Below are 22,221 nucleotides of genomic sequence, written 5' to 3'. Positions count from 1 at the left end.
AAAACCTGTTTTGATACAGTTATCAAACCACAAGTACACAATATTGAGAAATCTAGCAAAAAGTGTAGTGTATTTCAATTTACAAGTACACATATGGCAATCTTCTGGTTCAAGTTGGTAGTGATAGATATTTTCACACACAACGTCACAAATCTGTTCTCAAAATCTTTCATGACACCCATGAATCAGACAACAAAACTTTTTTTATTCTTTGTATTGAACCCTGTTTCGCCTTCTTTTGCTAAGCAAGGCTGGATGTACATGTGATCATGTCCCAACTTGCTTAAACTGATGCGTAAATGACACAAATAATTCTCAAAAACGTAATTGAAATCAGCCAAACCATTTCTCCCGAGTAAATCGATGTCACACCATTGAAAGGCTAAATTCTGATGACTAAAAAGTGATTATATTGACTTTTGCAATCTGAAATTTCAAACGCAGTTATACTCATCATTTTATACATTTACTCTTTACAATAAACACAGTGACAATAAAAAAGGGAAATATAAAGATACAATATCCCAATATTGTCAAAACTATAGGAAGTATGAGGTTTTATTCATACATACCTATCTAAGCAAATAATCACATAGATCAGGAATAAAAATAAAAACCGGTCATTTGATGTCTTTATGAAGTGAATTTTTCTGAGACACAGATAGGGCATGAGTGTTTATGTTAAAAAAAACATTTCTTGATAGGAATTCAAATGTTCAGAGCCCTGGCTCCTGAGTAACTTTGCATTGTTGCTGAAAAACATTTTCGAATTTCACCAGCATTCATTGCATTTTCCCCACTGGAACATAGTTCTTCATTTGCCGAATGAAAACATTTTCTTGAGGATGTTTAATCAGTTTATATTTTCTTTGTCTGCTTAGAGATAAATAAAAAGAGCATTCATATTCCCCACGGGACTTGACAATATCAATGTAGCATTTGAGACCTCTACACTTCAGCATGGCTGTTTGCAAAAATCAAATAACCCCATACGGTAACACTTGCACCATAAAGATAATGCATGGGATAGCGTCCCCTCATTCAAGGTAGTACGTGCCTCAAAATTGAAAAATTTTAACTTTAGCTTAACATTTTCAAAAGGATTTAAATCTCCCTCTTCCAGATTAAAGAATAAAAATCATGGTTCATCAAATATCATGCAGAAATTGGTACTAGAGAAACACATTACCAAGTATCTACCGACACTCAAAATTCAAAATGGCCGCCATCTCTTTGTTAAGATAGGGAAAAAGCTGAATCCTTGATTTTTACAAAAGTAAGTTGGTGAAAATTTGAGTTACTCCAAGACCTTCAAAGTGAACCCCAACGTGAGGTAGACCAAAACAGTATTGTAAAAGTTTAATATTTGTCCTGGTGACGCATTCTACCTTGAAGACACCTATTCATTCACATTTACATTAAAGGGACATTGGCTGTAACTTTTGACTAATTTTTCACTACTCTGTTTCAATGTATCAGCTACAGAATTCTACTATAATCCGATCATCATGACCAACACCCGGTGTCCTGCTTGCCAACACAGCCTGTGTATGTGAAATGACAATTGTTATTGTTGGTAAATGTGTTCTCGTCCGGACCTGAATACAAAATTTAAACAATAACAATGCAGATTATATGCATATAAGGTATATTTATGAGCTAAATATTAGGAATTTCTCAATGGTTCAGGGATTCAAACCAGAAACTGCAGATGATACACAGCTAATGGATCTTTCATGTTTCATCTTATTAGTCAGCACATGAAAACTCCCTCAGTAAGCATATTTTCACAAGAAAATTTTTAAAGTGAAATTGTCATCTATCGTCAACAGGCATGATTTCTTGATTTCTCATTCAGTAATAAATAGAGAATTGTGTAAATGACATTTTATTAATGCAATATTGTCTATGTCTGTCAAAATTTGAGCAATCATTAGCAACAAATACTGGAATAGCGAAATTTTCTGTGTCACACCATCTGTTTTGTTCACAAGTGAAATTGTAGAATGTGTAGTAGCTACATCCATCATACTCTTCACAGCCCCTCAACTGCTGACTTTACCGCCATGGATGTGTCTGTCCTTGATGGGATGGCATGGTAATTACGTACTGGTATATACATAGAGCCAGAGCTGGGTTACACTGCACTGAACACTGGAGTTCACGTAAGGTCAGACACTGGAGTTTATGTGAGGTCAGACACTGAGCAGTTAACCATGGGTGAGTCTCCACTATCAATGGATACATTTGAATGGCCTAACTGGTGAATGGCCTGAGCTAGTCCACAGGTGTAATTTCATATATAAAACAGTTCACCCTGCCATGCATATTTCTATTTGAACTTTTCAAAAATCTACCACTGAAAACGATAAGAATGGAATACATGGTACAAGAGGCAAGGGCTTGAAAAAGAAATCTGTTTGTACATACATTTATATATGAACACAATCTAAATCATTATGTCTATATGTTTGTAATTCTTGTAACATATAATGGATATAATTATAGATTTTGGGGTAATGTTATTTGCATAGGTAAATCTATGTTTATAATTGCACATTTGGGCATTTCATACATGTAGCTTTGGAATTTGTATGAAGTTAGAAAATACTGAATTTCGGAAGAGCCTTCAGATATGACACAAAGCTCAAAGGTCAAAGTGTACAAAGAACTGCACTTGAACAAAGTTTTCACAGTCAGATGACCTATTATATCGACCTCAAAGTGAGATAACCTATTATATTGACCTCAAAGTGAGATAACCTATTATGTCTACTTTAAAATTCAAACTGTGTAGTATTTCTTTGCATGGAGTAATTCGTGGCTTCTTTGATTGAAGACCACCTTTGCCTAGGCTCTGGTGCCCTTGTATGTCAACGCTGTCCAGGAAAATTCAATAATGTTAAAAAGATTTCATTTTGAAGATAGAAAAATTCCACACTTTACAACACTCCGATATGAAACTAGCACTTGACACGTTTACAGCTGCTATATCTGTATGCTTTGCAGTATTTACAAGGCCTTTGCTGGGTTAGTTAAAAAAAAAGAAGATTGATTCACAATTTAGCTGAATACAAATCGAAATGAAATATAATATAATATAATTCTAAGTATATTAACATATTAAAATTGCCTATAAAAATATAATGGACGACAAAGGCAGAATTGAAAAAATGAATTATCCACTTCTGGTGCTATTTATACTCTTCAAGAGGGTTCTCGCCTCGACTTTGAGCGATTCTCTTGTACATGGGTTCCTCAAGCAGTCTGATGCCCCGGTGAGTCTGTGGGTGGTCAAGGCCATACACCTGTGAATGAAACAATGTCATAAAAAGGGTCAAGGTCACATTTGATGAGGTCAACCTGGATGGTACACACTGTGTGCACAAAAGTTATGTGATTTGTGGATATGAGTAACTTCTACCAGCTTACCTATGTAGATAAGAAAACAGTCTTAAGGTAGTCTGCGCCTCGAAATCAAAATACTTTAACATTTGCTCAAATTTTCCTAAGGCAAACTTTCAACCATTTTCTTTCAAAATCACGAATGAAAATTAGGGGTTACCAGGCAAATTTTGGTAAAATAGAGAAACAAATTACCTAACATTTAATGATATTTGAAATTCAAAATGGCTGCTGTGATCCCTGTGTAAACTCTACGGGGAAAATAAAATTCCTGATTTTCACAAAACTATGCTGGTGAAAAGTTTATTTATCGTGTCCACAAGTGGGTAAGCCAAAAAAATATTGTGAAAGTTTGAGAGTCAGACTATCTGTCCCCAAGGCGCATCCTACCTAAAAATGTTTTATTGACTTGTGCTAGTATAATTTTGTTGCAACACTTGGTCTACCGGGAGTTTTCGCTTTGATAATGATTTTGTCTCATGCAATGTACTGGTATGATGGCAGGTAATATCTTTTCCATGTTGTTTATATCATGGACTTTCCACTTCATGTTCCCAGTTAAGAAACTTACTTTCAAAATCAATTCAATTGTCCCATTTTTAGCGGTGGAAAAGTTCGGAGGTGCCTCTATCTGTTGAGAGACAACTGTTAACACTCACCTCAACTTTATTTCTGAAAGCTCTGCTGAAATAGGTGTAGGCTTCTTCATAATTTCCCATCTCCTCAACCAGTATACCGGTATTCATCAACAGCCTGCCGGACAGCACACTGTTCTCACCGTACACTTGTAAGCACAGCTCCTCAGCCTCTTGATACAGCTGTAAAACAAAGAGTGAAAAACAATCAGTTGTGATTGGTTTATATGAGAGGTAAGGGATGCCCTAACTTGGCTCACATACAATGAATTACATTTTAAGCTGGTGTACGAGACATGCAAATTCTGAATGCAATGGAATTCTATTTGCTGAGTCAAACAAAGGGAAATTATTATTTAGAATAACATTCCATAAAGCGATGTTCTACAAACTTTACACGGCATCAACCAATACAAAATGATGAAAGCTATGATCCTCCATTTCGTTAGAGAAAACGAGCGTCACAACTTTACACGCTCTAAACAGCTTGTTAACTGAGAACAAGTAAGATATTGAAGTCAAGATAAGATATTGTAATCCATACAACACAAGGCAAAAGCACTATTGCAAGCATTGTTACGGAAACTCTGCATTGTAACTTTGTTTTTCTGACAGAGCTTGCAGAGTCATTAATCTTACCTTCAAGGCCTTTTCCTGGTCGTGTTCACCAACTAACAGACCCTCATTCATGAGACACTCTGCTCTGTACCCATCCTCTTCCAGCTGTGGATGAAAAATGACATGATGGTAACAATCAGGCCATTTTGGAAGTGTCCAACATAACATCTTCCAAATTTGACTGTCACTGAAAAATATTTAATCATATCACACCTGAATGGCACCCTTACAGTAGAATGTGCCGTGGGGACTGATATCCGGGCTCTCAAATTTTTACAATTCTTTTCTGATAACCACTTGTGGGGCTTCATTTTAAAACTCTTGGTGAGAAAACTTTTCATTATCTTAGCTTCTAGAAAATCAAAAACTTTATTTTTCTCCATAGAGTTAATACAGGGATGGCAGCCATTTTAAATTTCAAATTTCGGTAAATCTTGGGTAATTTTTTCTCTAATACCAAAATTTGCATAGTGACCCCAAGTTTTCATTCTTGATTTTGAAAGAGAATGGTTGAAATATTTCTTGATAAAAGTTTAAGCAAAAGTTGAAGTCTGTCACTATCGAGGCACATATAACCTTAAAAAGTACGTAAACACTCGATCAACAATTGTGTTTGTCAGACTACAAACCATGGTTACAGTTGCACTTCAGAACACTTCAGAGTTTGTTGTCTACGTATCTGTTCCAACAGTACCTCACCTCTAGGAATATTTCTTTAGCTTCCCTGACATTTCTGAATCCTTCCTCCATTGCTTCCTCTGCAGAGAAGTTACTGTCGCCGCCGATCATGTACCACGTCTTGATGTTGAAGGCTAGTTTCATCATGGAGTAAGCTCTCTTGAACTGAAATTTTACAAGAAAAAATCATCATGCATCTTTCAAACAGAAAAGCACAAAAGTTAAATCCAACACTGAACAGTGCATAAAACATCCTAAATTTCTACATAATGACTCTCGGAAGTTTGACTCCGCAACCGTCTATTGGTTTTGTCGCTTTGTAGTGCCCAGTGATTTGACCATGCCATGAAACTTGCCGACTCATCATAATCTCATATCAGTGCCTTGATTTTACTTCATTCCTTACCTTGTGTCTGTCTCCCTCAAAGCTTTCCCGAAGTTTTATTCCCTTTTGCCTGAAGTCTATGCAGGGTCTGAGAACCGATAACATGGATCGGCTGACATAGTCAATAAGGACAATTTTCTGGAAAAAAATCACAAGTAATGAAGAACAGTTGATGAGTTACAAGAATTACTGGGAAGTTGCATATTGTATCTGCTTACAATACTTTGTCGAGTGTAGTCTGAGTTTGTCAAAACTTCCATAAGAATTACTGTATGCTACTATGTGTAATGTTTTTAGACAAAGTCAAAATGATAAATGCATAATCTGACAAGAAAACATGAGTCAAAAATTGCAATTTCTTGAACAAATCTTTCAATCTTGTACTCATCAAAGTTTGGAACAACCCTATTGTTCTCTATGGCAAAGCAGGACCTCTGATGTGGAAAAGGGGGTTTATGCCTGTGCAGTCTATGCTACTTGCTCATTTCAATCTATGAAAACTCCGTAGTATGACTCACAGCATTGTAAATGTTTGCGGCAGAGTCGTAGAGCTCTACCAGTCTTTGTGGTCTGCCACCAAGCTCATCTTCTTCTATCTTCATTGCCTTCTCAACCAACTCATGGGCCATTTCCAGTCTTCCTTCTTGCATTCTGCCGGAATGAAAGAAAGTCAAAGCATTCAGCTGTTGGATAAGGACGTTGTACTGCCCTGCCCCCAATGGGCTGACGTGTCATGAGAAGCAATAGGGCTTGGCAATGGTGATTGGCTGGATGGAGCTATTGTTACTGTGTATGTGCAAACAAAACAGTTGTATATGCAAAGAATACAGCCTCAATCACTCTTATGAGTTTCATCTGTATTAATCAGGCAAGATTGTAAGTGTGCAGCTTAACACATGCAAACTTCAACCATCCATGCACACTGGTCAAACAAAACCCCATATAAATGACAATCTGCTACAAAAATATCTGATAGGAATCCAATGGAACTCCTTCAGAACGTTTGCTTGATTTGAGTGGTAATTTTAAAATATAGTCCTCTTTTATCCTTTATCTTGAATGATCCTATTGAAATCCAAGAGGATTTTTTAGTTCCTTGGTAATCCAATCAGGTTCTGGCATGACATGTCTGTTAAGGTTAGCCATATGCGATAACTAGAACCACATTGTGATGATCCAAAGTGTTACAGCTGCAGAGAGTAGAAGCTGGGAAAGCAAGCTCAGAAAAACAAACATGCTTATGAAGACTTACAAAACTCTTGATATCTGCTCATATCTGATGGACAATTCATCTTTGTTTGTCATAACTTTGTTTTTGAGATTCTCCAATGAATTTAAGTACATTTCCTCCATGACGGATGCACCACCAGCCTGTAAAATAAAATTCACATTCAGCATTTGAAACAAATTGATCCGCATCAATAATTTCTTCGAGGGATATTTCAAAACTTCAAACTCATCCTGTTACATACATCACTAACAGCACAATAGCTGCATCCAAAGGTATTGTTATATAAAGAATGCCAACTGGGGACAGTTATTTTAGACACAGAAATTGTTATAACAGTGCTTTCCTGGCCTGTTGCTGGTCCGAACTCTTTTTGAAACCAGGAGGGTGAGTGAAGTTTACAATCTTGTCTTTGTAAAAATTAAAAATTTTAATTTTTTCCCATACAGTGAACATAGCGTATTCCAGCCGTGTTTGATGTTCAAATATTGGTAAATATTAGGTAATTCTGTCTTGATTATGACAGAGAATGGTTCAATGTATGCTTTAGGAAACTTTGAGCAAAAGTTTAAAATATTCTCTTTCAATGCGCATATGACCTGTATCATAATGGATGGAAGAAAGGTGTTAAATTGCTCACTACTGATATTTTGGGAAATCTATATCAGTACAGGAATGCATACATTCGGTTGTATCTAAGCGATGTGAAAAATCAAAAAATTCATGTTAACATTATGGATGAAGTTCATCATAATATTCTCACCTGTCTCCAGTAATACAGCAATTTGGAACTATACTCATCATCATACAGATTGTCAAATACCACCCACTGTGTCAGAAAGTTCTGTAGCCTCTCTTTGTCGTTGATTTTCACAAGATGCACCGGGTATTCCTAGATTTCACAGATTGAAAATGAAGCATTACAGATAATAGCTGTCTTTCAAGGTTTAAACATAAATAATATCTCTCATCCATATTTGCATAATGATGCCCGAAAAGTTTAAGCAATTGTTTAATGATTTGGAACTATAACATGGATTTCTGAAGGATGAAATGGATTTTGGTAAACTGGATTCTATTGGCTGTGCAGCTTACTGTATCCAGAGTGGCAAGACTTAATTACCAGATTGGAATGCTCTAGAAAAAAAGACCAAAAAGTCATGTGATATTTGGGAAATGCTGGATGTGTCGCACTCTGGTTGTCATGACAACATGGACATCTCACCTCTATTCTCCGTTCCAGGTTATCCACCTGTTCAAAATAGTCCGCCAATTTCCTGTGCCACCACTGATAGATATCCCTGCTGTCATCGTCGTTTTCATTGCCATCGTCATTAAGAAAATACCTGGAAGAAGATAGATAGGACAAAGAATATGTTGGAGTTACAAGATTGTGGACGCATGGTTCTAAATGTTTGAAAGTTATCTTTCACTCCCTCAAACAATCAGTGGTGCCATTACCTTTGTTTTTAATACAGCTACATTTTGAAATGTTTTTTAGTTATTGTCATATTTTTCAGCAGTACATGAAATTCAGTAAATTCTCGATGGGATTTGAACTCACAGCGTACAGCACCCAGTCACCTAGCAAAGACATTATATTAAAAACCAAGATTTCTGCAAGCATTATCAGGACCACAATAGTCACACTTGAGCAGTATGTCACTGAAAGTCACCAAATACAGGGAAAACACTGGAACTGTGTTTTGGCATGTACCCTAGAATCTCACAAAAGGCTGACAATTATGCCGTAAATTGATACATTTAATTATCATCAAGAAAACAATGCTTTCTTATAGAAATGTTGTGAGATTAATAACAAGACAGAAAGAAGAGGCAAGTAAGACATAAATTCAACAGAATGATGAACACCGGTGTGATAGCATGAATACACTGCCCTCGAAGGTTGTCTTGTTCTCTTACTTGGATTTCACGTTACTTGTTGTTTGATATCTTAAGTAAAGACAAATCAAAAAAACATTAAAATTCATGGTGACTCATGATGAGCTCTACTTACATGTGCCTGACAGCCTTGCTGAGCGACCTGTGATAAAAGTCAAGTCTTCCTTCTCCACTGTCACCAAAAGGCCGGAGAAATGGTTTAAGTGCTCGGTAGACAGCTGCCCACTTCATTGCTGGCAGTTGCTGTGATTTCTTCCAGGTCACCTGGGCCTTTGCCGGAGCTCCTGCTTTGCAAATAATAAATAAATGTAATTTCTTCAAAAAAGAGATCACCCTAAGTAATATTTTACTTTGAGATCGGCCTACACTCTAGCAGTAATAAAAACTATGTTTAATCCTTGGGGAGCTGTAGACCCAGAGTCTATAAATCTACAGATCCTAAAGGAATGGTTCACTTGGATAAGATGTGTCTGTGTATTCTTGTTATGTTAATGATGAAATTTTGGTTAGGTAAAGATGTTGTGGTCAAAATTACAACTGCTTGGCAATCAAATAGTCTCTGTTGGGTGAAATGGTATTGCAGGCTAAACTTCAAATTAAACTGTTACACATACATCCGCACATACATACATACATACATACATACATACATACATACATACATACATATATACATATATACATACATACATACATACATACATACACACACACATACGTACGTACATACAGACATACATACAGAAGCCACCGACTCACCATATAATAAGCTCTTTTTGGTATTTATATACATACCAAATCTGAGCTAAAAACTAAAAGACCCATTGTTAATCTAGACATGGAGCACAGATGCTTCAATATGGACAGACTGTATACGTTACCTTTCTCTTCGGAAGATTCTGGTGGCATCAAGTGTGGCTCATCACCAAGAATCTCCAAGAGTTCAATTTCAAGAAGGCCAGTGGAGGAAGATTCTAGTAGACACAGTGTCGCCACCAAGAGGTGGCCTCCATTCTCCTCTTCAAATCTTTTCAGGACCTGAGCAAGAAGACTGTAAAACACATGTACACGGTTAATTAGTCCCCCACGGACACCGTCTGGGGGGACTTATAGGTTTGGTCATGTCCGTTCCTGCGTGCGTGCGTGCGCACGTGCGTCTGTGCGTCCGTACGTCCGTCCGTTCACCAGATATCTCAGATACGCCTGGAGCGATTTCATTCAAACTTGATACATAGATTACTTCATATGTCATACATATGCACGTTGATTTGTTTTTTGATACGATCCAATATGGCCGCCAGGCGGCCATTTTATTACGAGTTTTTCATGTACAGCTCCATAGCTCAGACATGTTTGAACCGATTTTATTCAAATTTGGTACAAGGACATTGACCTATGTCATACATATGCACGTCGATTTGTTTTGTGATACGATCCAATATGGCTGCCAGGCGGCCATTTTGTTACGATTTTTTCATGTACAGAGCCATAACTCAGGCATATCTCAACCGATTTTATTCAAAGTTGGTACAAGGACATCGACCTATGTAATATATAGCGCATTGATTTGTTTCGTGAAACGATCCAATATGGTTGCTGTGTGGCCATTTTGTTACGTTTTTTTCATGTACAGAACCATAACTCAGACATGTATCAAGCAATTTATTCAAAGGTGGTACAAGAAGATTGACCAATGTCATACATATGCACATTAATTTGTTTTGTGATACGATCCAATATGGCTGCTGTGTGGCCATTTTGTTATGATTTTTTCATGTACAGAGCCATTAACTCAGGCATATATCTCAACCGATTTTATTCAAAGTCGGTACAAGGACATTAACCTATGTCATACATATGTAAGTCAATTTGTTTCATGATATGATCCAATAGGCTGCATGGCAGCCATTTTGTTACTATTTTTTAACCCTTTTCCTGCCGAGCGCCCCTGTCCGTTATCCTGCCAAGTCGGTCAAAACCGGCCCCCTTTTCCGTGTCTACAGAAGATAGGCTCTCCTGCACGCTTTCCTGCCAGGCATTTGGCGGGAAAATACCGCATTTTCGGGGTACGATTACCGACCATATACGTGTTAGACTTCAAAAATTTTTGCATGCCCGTATAGAGGGGCAACCGCTGATGAGGTTGTGTCCAGAAAATGACGAGGTCACGGGCGTTGTTTGCCCCGGGGGACGTGCACTTTTATGCCCTTTTCTAGCTTACTTTCGCGGAAGTAAAGCTCGTTCGCCGGCACGCACGGCCACACCGGGGAAACGTCACCTCTCTCGTGGGTTAGTAGAAGACCCAGGGGTTAGTGCTATGGGTGCGGGAGCACCCTCAAACCTGTCCTGTTTCCCCTGGGTTGTGTCACTTGGCCACGTACTTTGAACGACTTGGAAGAGTCGCACATTGCAGTCTGCTTTGACGTAGTGTCAACGACATAGTTCCGCCATTGAAGGAAGGCGTGTACGTAGTTTGGCCAGTTCAGTGAACACTTAGCTCGTTAGTGTTACCGTTTCCTAACACGTTAGTTGTGCAGTTGTTACTAAGGTGCAGTTTTGTACCACCTTAGCTCTGGACAGTGCAACTGCTCTATGCACTAACCCCAACGACAGATGGTTGGTACAACGTCTACGTCGCACGAGCACAGCCTCCGTTGGGCTGTGCCCCTCCCACGTGATACAACGCACGTTCATCCATTACTATAGCGTCCTTACGGATCTGCCAAAACGAAAGTGGGGGTAAAAACAAAACAAACGAAAATATGCGATCCATAGATAGTATTTTATTCGGGAATAATTTACATTATGCCGAACAATAAATCTCGGAGTCTGTCTCGACGTCCGAGTGCATGGTCCGTGTTTCAAAAATTACAATCGGGGTGGCAGATCCGTGTTTCAAAAATTATAATAGGGGGAATTGTACAAAATAATCCGTCTAAACAAAACAAAACAAAACGAAAATATGCGATCCATAGATAGTATTTTATTCGGGAATAATTTACATTATGCCGAATAATAAATCTCAGAGTCTGTCTCGACGTCCGAGTGCATGGTCCGTGTTACAAAGATTACAATCGGGGATTGTACAAAATAATCCGTGTTTCAATTTACAATCAGCGGGATCGTAAAGCACAAACAAACGGCACAACCGTGCTCAAAATGTGATCATGGTCCGTGTTCAGAATACAGTCAAGCCACTGTTAGGCGAAGCTGTCCCCTGTCCGTTATTTACGTCGGGTTCTCTTGCTGATGGGTGTCGTCGGGGCTGTGTGAGTAGAGGTCTGCACGCCAATGCTCCTCTTACCTCGTAGCATCATGCGATGATGAAAAGCCGCAAAACACTCGCCCTCGTGAAGATGAACCCCGCACAGACTACATCCTTTGGACGTCTCAGACAGTCGTCCGCTCGCAGTGGTCTTACCCTCTCTGCTACATACTTTACAGCATTTCTGCCGCCCCTCCAAACGGCTGACAACGTGCATCGGCTGATTTTGTGGATTGATGTACGAGGCAAGAGAAACAGTGGCCTCGACCTCTCTCACACTGGGCTGCGATCGCCCACAATAACCGCCAATGAGTTGTTTCCCGACACGCAGATGAAACATCTTATGGGTCAGCTTACTATCAGGGTGTACATGCTTGAAGCATATATATGCATTTACCAGGGCAACATCAATCAGGTAACATGCCAGATATGTCCACCATCTGTGGTTCTTGCGCCCAGTGTGAAAGTACTTGCGCTTCTGGTTGGCTCGGTCGACGCCTCCCATGTACCGGCGATAATTATACAGCGACAGAGGCACTTGTCGCCGCTCGTCTCCCTCCCCCACTGGCACGCACTCCAAGGGTGGATAGACCGTATTCAAGATCAGCACCTGAGCGTTACTATCCTGATAAGCAGTGATGTTAAGACGAGAGTCCGTTCTGGTCGTGGCTTTCATATCCCCAACAGACAGAGGAAGGCGCTTCCTCTTACCCGGCGGAATTAATTGAGGGGGCATGGTGCGACGATTACGGCGGTTGAAACTCCCGACCATGTAGATCCCGGTCTCCATCAGCTCTCTAGCAGTAACGACCGTGCTAAACAGGCTATCACAGAATAGGCTGTGATTATATCCACAGAATGGCTGGACCAGCTCCATCGTAATTCTTTTCACCACACCTCGCTCCTGCCGTCTCCCATCAGTCCGATCCCGATATTTCACACCTAGGTACGGTGCAAAGTTAGCTATGTATGCAGTGGTGGAGTCGCACAGCTGCCATATCTTGAAACCGTCTCGATCAGGCTTATGCGGTAATCTCTGCTTAAATTTAGAACGGCCCTTAAATCGCACCATGCCCTCGTCGATGGAGATCTCTCTACCCATCTTATAATTATTTACGCACCGGTCAACTATGGGCTCCATCCATGGATTGATTTTATACAGGGGATCCTCCTGACACCGACGTCGGCGGCGTGCCTCATCAGGATCACGACGTGGATCGTTCTCTGGGTCTGCCAGATGAAAGTATCGCATAAGCTGCTGAAAGCGACTGCGGGTAATCACAGTAGAAATACCCTGGTTTCTCAGAAAGGGATCGCTAGACCAATAATCCTCCACTGATGATTTACGGTCGATACCCATACAGACTAAGACGCCAATGAACGCCTGCACCTCTCGGTAGTCAGCGTTACGCCAGTATTTATCTATTTTCCTAGCGATATGTCGCTGGTGGAATTTGGCGTATTTATTAGTCTCGTCCTTGGCCAATCTGATCAGTGTAGCTGGAATAAACTTAAAAAAGTAATCGAGCTCACGGGCGTGGCTGGGCAAGGTGAAAGTCGGTCCTCTCTCATGGTCAAAATCGGTCTCCTCAAATATATTAGCATCGGTAGTCTCCGACATACGCCAGACAGGAGGTGTGTCGTCCTCCGCCAACACAGCAGCAACGTCATCATCGTCGTCAGAGCTTGCCTCACCTACGTACTGCCTGTCTAAAAGTCATCGTCCTCTGCCGCATCCTCGTCAACCTCCGAGTCGGACTCAGCGGTGATATCACCGTCGTCTGGGCGTCTGGCCTGAACTCGCCCGTAGCGGCATCAAGGATCATATCTGGCTCAAAATCAGGTGGGCTATCCTGATAACGAACCCTCCGCACTATCTTTTTCGGCGGGGACATCGCAGCACACGAAACTATGGCAGGAGCGGGCTCGGCAGCCTCTGCTGATGACGAGGACTCAAGCTCTTTCGCACTGGGCACAGGAACCTCTCCTGACGCAGGATGAGGGCTCATAGTAGCAACAGGTGGTGTCTCTCCCGGAGCAGCCGGGGGAGAACCAATGGCATCAGCCGTCTCATTACTCACTGTCTCACTAGCAGCAGCAGACGTAGTCTGTGCAGGTGAAGTATCTCCCACAAGAGCAGATGTAGTCTCTGCAGGTGAAGTAGTCTCTCCCGGAGCAGCCGGGTGAGAACCACTGGCAACCGGTGACCCGTCATCATCCTCATCGGCAGAACGATCGGTCTTACGTTTACGCTTACCACTGGGTTTTTCAGCCGGAGATGGCTTCGCCTTACGGGAGCGTTTCTTGCCCGACTTCTTAGAACGTTTACTAGGGACATCACAACGATCGCTACCACTACCGCCCGGAGACTCTGCATCTTTGAGCTTCAGTCGTCTGCTCGCCTTCAGAAAACTTTTGCGGTCCGTCAAGCTCATGTCTGGAACAGTGTCGACAGACTAGCAGGTCCCTCCCTTTTAAAGCCACAGGGAAACAAAGCCCTGGACATGATTGGACGCAGGGGTGTTAATATATGCATCCACCTGTTATTATAATGGACCTACGGCAATCAGTCCACCAACCGGCGCTGACATTCCTACCCGTCATGTAAATTGCCTGTCCGCACCATTTGATATGCTAATAATACTCATTTGCGATGCAAATCAATCGAGCACTTAGCATAACATAGTCAATGTCATTAGCATCTCAACTTGACATTCCGTCCAGCTGGGTACGTGGCATGCGCACCTGCCACCCAAGGACGTTGCCCCAAGCCCATGTTTAGTACGGGTGGGAAACCCGTATCTTTAACCTCATGTCCCTTCTAAGTACGCCTGCGCAGGGCGTATTGTCATCCAAGTCGGTGACAAGCCAACCCGACAGATTGCCCATTAAGCAGTAATGGACTGGCCGTCTCGTTCTTGTACGGCAACGAACAGTGCTTCAGCGGCTTGTTTAGGTCATACCGTCGCCTGCCGAGCGGCTTACCCAACTAAGGCGGTCAAAGATGAAGGATGCCAAAATTGTCAACGGCTGTCTCGGCCTCGTCCGTTGGGCAAACATGGCTCCTTCAAATAACGTGGCCAGCACGTCTACGTCATCAGCGGTGATGACGACCCGTCATTGACGCCCGAGTGCGTAAAACTCGGAATATACCGACAGGTACCTCTACCTGAGTCGGTCATACTACGGTATAAACCAAACACAGGTCTGCCAACTCCCGTTAGACTCGGCCGTTAGCCGAACTTCACAGGGACAACATAGGCGTAACAAGTCGGTGAACAACGGTTCACGCACCTAACCGCAGCCGCCAAGTCGGTGAACAATGGTATCAAATTTGAGGCCATGTTCCTGAATGGCAAGCTGAGGCGGTGTGTTTCGTTGCACGGCTTGAACGTCTAGAGCCAAGTGCAGCCGACAACGTCCGACATCTGAGTGGGTAGTCTTTTCGAGAAGGTAACAAGTCGGTTAAAAGCGGTGGTTACCCTTCACAAATGTCGCTCAAGTCCGTTCGGATCAGTTCCATGTCAGGGACTAATCAAGCCGAGTCCGTCAAATCCGTCCGCACTTCCCGTCAATCAGGACCAAGTCCGTGATTTTCGTCTCGCACCATTGGCAAAAAATTGCACCGCCAGCTGAGGCGGTCTTAGGCGGTTGCCTTCGAGAAGCCGAGTCCGTCAAATCCGTCCGCACTTCCCGTCAATCAGGACCAAGTCCGTGATTTTCGTCTCGCACCATTGGCAAAAAATTGCACCGCCAGCTGAGGCGGTCTTAGGCGGTTGCCTTACAGATTAGCGTTGCCGAGACGGTCAATTTCGGCCGCAATCTATGTAGTGCCTCAGAGCCAAGTTACCCCAAACTCCGCTAGAATACGTCAACGTGCTAACCTGCCAAGTACGCTACTCGTCCCCCCCAAAAAAACCAGTCCCCCACCGGGGTGGGGGACTGGCTGGGTAGCTTCCGCACCTTTCCCTGCCTTGGACTCTCTGTGAACCCATTTCGAGAGCAAACGCCGTTCCTCGCCCAAAACCTGTCCTCGAACGACCCCTAGCGCGAGCAAGGGTTTGCTACACGTAGTTCCGTCGACTAGGCAGGAAAGGGGGTACCAAAAAGTAGCCCGATTTCCACCGCCTTGGCAGGATAACGGCCGTGGCTGCTCAGATTCTAGCTACACCGAATTTCAAGCGGATTTTCACCGACTTGGCAGGAAAAGGGTTAATGTCCTTAGCCAAAACTAGGGAACGTCTCACCGATTTATTCACCGATTTTATTTCAAATTAGTAAAACGACATTACAGACCAAATTCATGAGAGGACTCTATCCTCTCTGAGGACTTGTAATCAAAGTACCCATTAACAAGTGGGGACTGTGTCACTACGATGACTGTTAAAGCATGACCGGAGATCAATAGCGCCCTCTTCAGGTATCTCTTGGAAATGTGTCAAGTATGTGGCCTATGCTGTCCGACCATATATCCTAATGGAAGGTATTTTCAAAAGCATAATAGTTCCGAGCACCTATCTAGCACTCTCATAAAGGCTTAAATAACATTAGAACTTTGCGTTTTTATGTCACTCAAACTACAAGACTGAAAACATTTTTCAAGACTGTCAGGGAGATCAAGAGAGCCTTTCTGATACTTCACTCTAAGCAATCCATCTGCCAGACTGTCTACTTTGTATTCATTTCATGGAAAACACCAATACCCTGAGCTCTTCACAAGCTATGGCCAACCACAGGGGATTCTGGGAAGAATCCTTGGACAGCAACTTGGTCATCTGCTCCTCGTCAAGTCGTTTGTTGTATCGTCCTAAGATCTCGGTAACTATTTCCTGAAATAATGTGGATATATAAAGCATTCACAGATTCAATTGCCATTTTGAATTAAAACATTTGTAAATGTTTGTAAAGTTGTTTTTCCAGTACCAAAATTTGCACAGTGGCCAATAAAGTAAAAAAGTAAGAATGATTTAAAATTTCTTGGGGAAAGTTTGAGTAAAGGTTAAATCTTTTGGTTTCTTTTGGTACTGCCTTAACCATATATATAAGCTAAATCTTTCAGAATTTTCAGAAACAAAGTTCTTTCAACCGTACTTCCTTGATTGCATGTCCAGTGGAGTTACATAGGCCTCGTCAGGAGGATTAGTTCTTTCGCGTAAACTCTTGTGCGGTGGGGTGTTGTTGATCATTGACATCACCACTCGGATTTGAGGAGCCAGTTTCCTAGGCAACCAGCTCATTGAAAATTTGTCATCATCAAACTGGAAAAGGAAACCAAAAACTAGAAATTTCAGTGAAAATTCCAAGAAGCATTCAGGTGGTAAACTACTTGAGTTTGACTGACCCTTTGTGCCTTTATTTCAAATAGTACAACTGCTCACACTGTCTGCTGGGGTTCTCTGAGTTCCAAGATTAGTAACATTCATCAACTTGTCATTTTTTGATGGAATCTTTTGAGCAACACTTAATCAAAGTGTAATTGAAGGAAGAAAGACTTCCCATCACAAAGCACTTCAATTGTTTCTAGCGCTTTGGACAGATTTTCCCCTTGATGAAATCAGCTATATTATCTCATGGGCAATCATCGGAGTAAATATGATCCAAACAGAACTAAATTACAAACTTTCTCAGCGTACCTGATTGAGGGCATCAATGATGATGATGGTTGGTCTTGTATTTGGATTTGACAAGACACCGCTGGTCATTTGGCACGTGGCCTCCAAATCAGTCGGCATTGTGGCTTCCTGCAGGTTACAAAACCAGTAACATTTAGAAGCGAATGATTATGAAGTTGTTCATGCAGATACAAGTTGGTATTTTAATCAACGATTTGTTAACAGTTGAGTTTCCTGACCAAAGAAAAACAATCATCACTATTTTGAGAATTTGAATCAGTGGGAAAACAGTACTCTTGATGAATCTATCCAACTTACAATCAAGAAATGAAATGGCTGTGAGATTGAAACACTTGGCAAAATTCAATATTATCCTAAAAGGGGGAATTTGCTTACATTCACAATGCCGATCTCTTTAAGGAGCCGCTTTAGAGCTCTCTCCAGATCTGTAGAGCCTGGTACTGCTCCAACAAAGTGGTAGAACACATACCAGCCAGTGTCACCAGCGCTGTGGAAAAATTTGCAGGAATTACATACAACCTGTCTCAGTTCAAAGTACAGTATTATAGAGATCAATATTAGTAATGGTGTACAGTGTGAGAATAAGCTTACTTCTAGTGCAGTCACAGTACCATCTACTGGTGCTTACATGAGTGTCATCTCCACTACTATAACAATATTTTTCACTGTTTCAGAGAAAACTTCAACTAACCAGTAATGCTATCCTCGAAACTGACATGACGTTACCAAAATGAACGAAAATTCTTTTTCACACATGATTACAATGAACTTACCCTGGAATCTGTTTCTGAGAGGCCCTGAGGGTGGCCTCGTCTGCAACTTTGGCAATGATGGACGATTTCCCCATACCAGGGCCCCCTAGGATGATCAACGGTCTGTCTATAGCAATGCCGTGATGTAGTCTGAAATCTGAGAATCAAATATGAAACGCATCAGCTAACGTACCTCATTGATGTTTCTGTTTGATATCATGGTTTTCAATTTACAAAAGTTATGGAATATTCAACAAAATCTTTCCAGAGTTCTTGAAAAATGAGCGTGACAATCTGTGTTCATTAAGTATATTAATCACACGTTTATCTCTACACTTCACAGAGAAATGCTGTTTTGTAAGTACCTCCTACCAATGTCATCAAAACAAATGTTATGGGAAGATTTCATGTACATTTTTACCATAAATGAAATATACAAGTCAACATTCTTTCAACATTTCATTTATTCATCAGATAACAAATACTTATTTGTCCTTCACAAAGTGAATGTAACATAATTTCAGTTAATATCTTCGAGAAGGTCCAGCACGAAAAATAACTGAAGAAAACTTTGAAATGCCTTACCTTTTGCAGTATTTCATTCCTACCGAGTACCATGGTGGATCTGCTTTTCATGAAGGACTGTAACAGTGGATGAGAAAAAGATTCAAAACAAGATTTTACAATGTGACCTCAGTGAAAAAAGTCTGATAAACAAACAGGGATGAAGCAAATCTTGGTTACAATAAACATGGTTAAAGGTGGTTACAAGTAAGATGAATGCGTGCGCATATTAAATTTGTCAAAAATATCCATGATTTTTAGCTGACAGCTGGTTGTTTTTGTTGTCTTTTCAACATCCCTGATGAACATGACTTTAGACGTGATACTGCATATATCTACTTTGCTACCATGAATTTGCAGTACACATCATGTGGTATTGTGGTAAAGTACTGTACACAATATTCCTATTAGAATGTAAGGTCTAAAGGGGGACTTGAGTAACACCAGTCCTATAGTTCTCCTTACATTAACCTTTTCCCACAATGGTTTGGCCCAGAGCTATTGTTATCAATGGTGATTGTGGAACTATTTACAGAGAATTACGGTGAACATTAATGTAACTCACATCTTGACAGTCTTTACTTTCCATTGATTTCAAATAATATGCCTCTTTAAGTTATGATACAGTTTTTGTTGTCCTGCTTTATTACCCGGTAATTTGTGTGAAGTTTACATGTGGCCTTCACAGTGGAAATCTCAAACAGATCTATGATATAGAATTGTCTTGCAATGACCTTCAGTGACATATCTTTGTTGGATAGCTACCAGTACATTTCAACCGACCATATTAGACTGTGCGTGTAATGACTCAGTAACGATGGCTTCATGCTTCATACACGTACGCCAGATACCTTCTAACTTCAAATATCTTCCAAACAATTTTAAAATTGAAGTTATATTCTGACATTCCTGAAAGAAGCTGTGCTGTATACATTAGGAAAATTTTTCATGGTATCCCTCTGGAAACTCCCTGAAAACAACATACAGCTTTTATTCACAGTACAAGGTAACATCACGTACAAAAGAATGGTTTTGATGTGCTGCATGGAGCATAGGAAGGAAAGTTATTATCAAACACACTGGTATGCGCCAACTTGAGGTGGGCTGTTCAGCTTAGATCTTTCATGTCCAACTTACCTCATGGCTTTCTTGTGCATGTTTGTAAGGATCTGTTGTTACCTCCTCCAGTGGATATTGTTGTGATATTCTCTTCTTGAAAAAGTTGAAAATCTGGAAAGATGTTCATGGAGTCAGGAATGAGATAGTTGAATTTCATTTACTAGTAAGTAAGGGGTAATTACAGAAAAAAATTATGAAAATTGGTAAAATGTTGCTCTAAAATTTTGGTGGGAAAAATTAGGGTACAGCACTCAGAGGGTTAATTTCGTGACACCTTATGATTTAGTGTAGCAGATAAACAAATGCCGGTAAGATGAATGCTGCCATGACAATTTATTCTGGACACTCTACCTCTCGAATCATGCTTTTACTAACTGACATGTATGTCTATTGATGTTTGTTTTGTGAAATGCTATTTAGTAACGTTGGCAAATTTCAACAGCATCCACAATACAAACAGATTTTCATACTACCTAAAGTCTGCTGATGTACAGATGTCTGGAGAACTTTTTCTGTCTGCAAGCTGATTCATGATGTAAAGGACAGAGTATTTCAAATTCTGTACATGTACTTTGCTAATGCCATAGATGATGATGTTATGCCTCTAAAATGGCGTTTTTCAGAAAATTGGGCCAACCACAAAAGTATGGTTGGTGTGGACCAATGTAGACGGGATTGCATGTGAATTCCGTAATTTTTAAATATTTTTGACTTACTTGATCTCTGAAACTTTTATCCAAGCCTTTCAAATATACTCTGCCATCGTCTGGATCAATGTGTTCAAACTCACACGTGTAATAGCCAACCTGATCAGACTGAAATTGAACAAAATCAAACGAAAACTAAATTATGATAATCTACACATTCACTAAATCTTATCTAGCCACTGTCACTTCCCCATCAGCCAAGTCAGTAAAGTGTGGTATTGAGCCAAAACCTATACTTATATTCACCCACTTGGCATGGTATGTGATAGTGGATTTTGCCTGAAAAAAATCATGCCACTTTACAGTATTTTAATTTTCAGGGTCCTTAAAATGTTTAATTCTTTGTTAAATCGCAACATACAGAACATGCTATAAGTTTTAGCCAACTTGACCTGATGGTGAAATATGAACTTGGTAGGCTACGGGTTCAAGTATCTGAGTTTGACTGAATTTCCAAACATTATGTCCAAATATACAGGAAAACCACCCTTTGAAAACACTTTGAACAGACATGTGGTATGCAAACAGAATGAGGTACAAAACTCACTGCATTTGAAGACGTTGGTGCACTACATGTATGCTGAAGTGTCACTACATGAAATAACACACAACTTCCTTTCTGGTGCATTGCAGTACTGAGGACAGTACTGTAATTTATCAGAAAAGCTTAGCCATTCAGCATTTCATGACTTTGGTATTCCCATGAGCTCATGGGCGTTCTGCTTTCACATGAATGTGACTGAAGTCTCGTCGACTAAGTTTGTCCCCTTTCACTGTTAGCTGCACTGTGTTTGAAATATGTCTGCTGATAGACCAGTTGAGCTTTGACAGTGACTGTGTAGAATGCAGGTAGTGCGCTACTTGGTAAAAATAGTTTTGAGGAAGTTAACATTAATAAAGGAACAAACTTGTGATTTCCCAAGGGAACAAAAAATGTACCGCCTTTTATTATTGTTTTCCCTTCTATAAGGTTTTAGTTTCTCGATGAAGTACCGATACTTCCTTTTCCTTTGACAGGACGATATTATGTTGCTATTATTTCCACTTAGGATCTGGATTTGAAAAAGCAGCATAACTTGAATTCACCTTTATAATAACCACCTTTACTTTAAAATAAAACCTAATCACCATAAAAATGTACAGCAAAATTTGTATCTTGTAATACTATTGGATGCACAAACATGACTGGGTAATTGTAAATTTTGTTAGACATTTAGGAAAATCTAAATCGCTTATCTGAAAGTTAGAGAGCAATAAACGGAAATGAAAACTCCCTGATACTAATTACACTTCCCAATAATCCAGACACTGACACAGTCCAAATCCTCTA

General features: G+C 40.5%; 2 protein-coding genes across 4 annotated transcripts in view; both read right to left on the bottom strand.

The window, feature by feature from the left end:
* Positions 1-185: 185 nt before the first annotated feature.
* On the bottom strand, positions 186-18,596 carry LOC139139503 (nephrocystin-3-like). The gene is made up of 16 exons (XM_070708416.1): positions 18,523-18,596; positions 18,125-18,236; positions 17,750-17,857; positions 17,237-17,374; positions 16,848-16,945; positions 9,733-9,902; positions 8,967-9,135; positions 8,175-8,295; positions 7,713-7,841; positions 6,974-7,092; positions 6,240-6,372; positions 5,743-5,859; positions 5,358-5,501; positions 4,680-4,763; positions 4,065-4,223; positions 186-3,308 (listed from the first exon to the last, which is right to left on the bottom strand). Exons 1-16 carry the CDS (start codon positions 18,594-18,596, stop codon positions 3,195-3,197), a joined length of 1,989 nt encoding a protein of 662 aa, XP_070564517.1. The 3' UTR covers positions 186-3,194.
* Positions 17,207-22,221, bottom strand: part of LOC139138432 (telomerase protein component 1-like) — a 19,520-nt gene continuing 14,505 nt past the window's right edge. For all 3 annotated transcript variants that reach the window (XM_070706817.1, XM_070706819.1, XM_070706818.1), the window contains 7 exons: positions 20,901-20,999; positions 20,203-20,295; positions 19,087-19,143; positions 18,523-18,658; positions 18,125-18,236; positions 17,750-17,857; positions 17,207-17,374 (listed from right to left, as the gene is read on the bottom strand). In XM_070706817.1, coding sequence (XP_070562918.1) covers positions 18,629-18,658; positions 19,087-19,143; positions 20,203-20,295; positions 20,901-20,999 — 279 coding nt within the window. In that variant the 3' untranslated portion in view covers positions 17,207-17,374; positions 17,750-17,857; positions 18,125-18,236; positions 18,523-18,628. The remainder of the gene's footprint in view (positions 17,375-17,749; positions 17,858-18,124; positions 18,237-18,522; positions 18,659-19,086; positions 19,144-20,202; positions 20,296-20,900; positions 21,000-22,221) is intronic.

The sequence above is a fragment of the Ptychodera flava genome, chromosome 8 (genome assembly GCF_041260155.1).
Source record: "Ptychodera flava strain L36383 chromosome 8, AS_Pfla_20210202, whole genome shotgun sequence".
Classification (NCBI taxonomy): Eukaryota; Metazoa; Hemichordata; class Enteropneusta; family Ptychoderidae; genus Ptychodera; species Ptychodera flava.
Note: the sequence above shows the minus strand (reverse complement) of the source record. Positions and strands in the feature narration are given on the sequence as shown.

What these genes read in the sequence shown, in the direction of transcription:
- LOC139139503 (XM_070708416.1), bottom strand. Translation starts at nt 18,596, where the DNA reads ATGGGGAAATCGTCCATCATTGCCAAAGTTGCAGACGAGGCCACCCTC. An exon ending in TCATTGATGCCCTCAATCAG is followed by an intron (nt 17,375 to 17,749) that starts GTACGCTGAGAA and finishes TTCCTTTTCCAG; the next exon opens with TTTGATGATGACAAATTTTC. An exon ending in TTGAGGGAGACAGACACAAG is followed by an intron (nt 5,502 to 5,742) that starts GTAAGGAATGAA and finishes GTAAAATTTCAG; the next exon opens with TTCAAGAGAGCTTACTCCAT.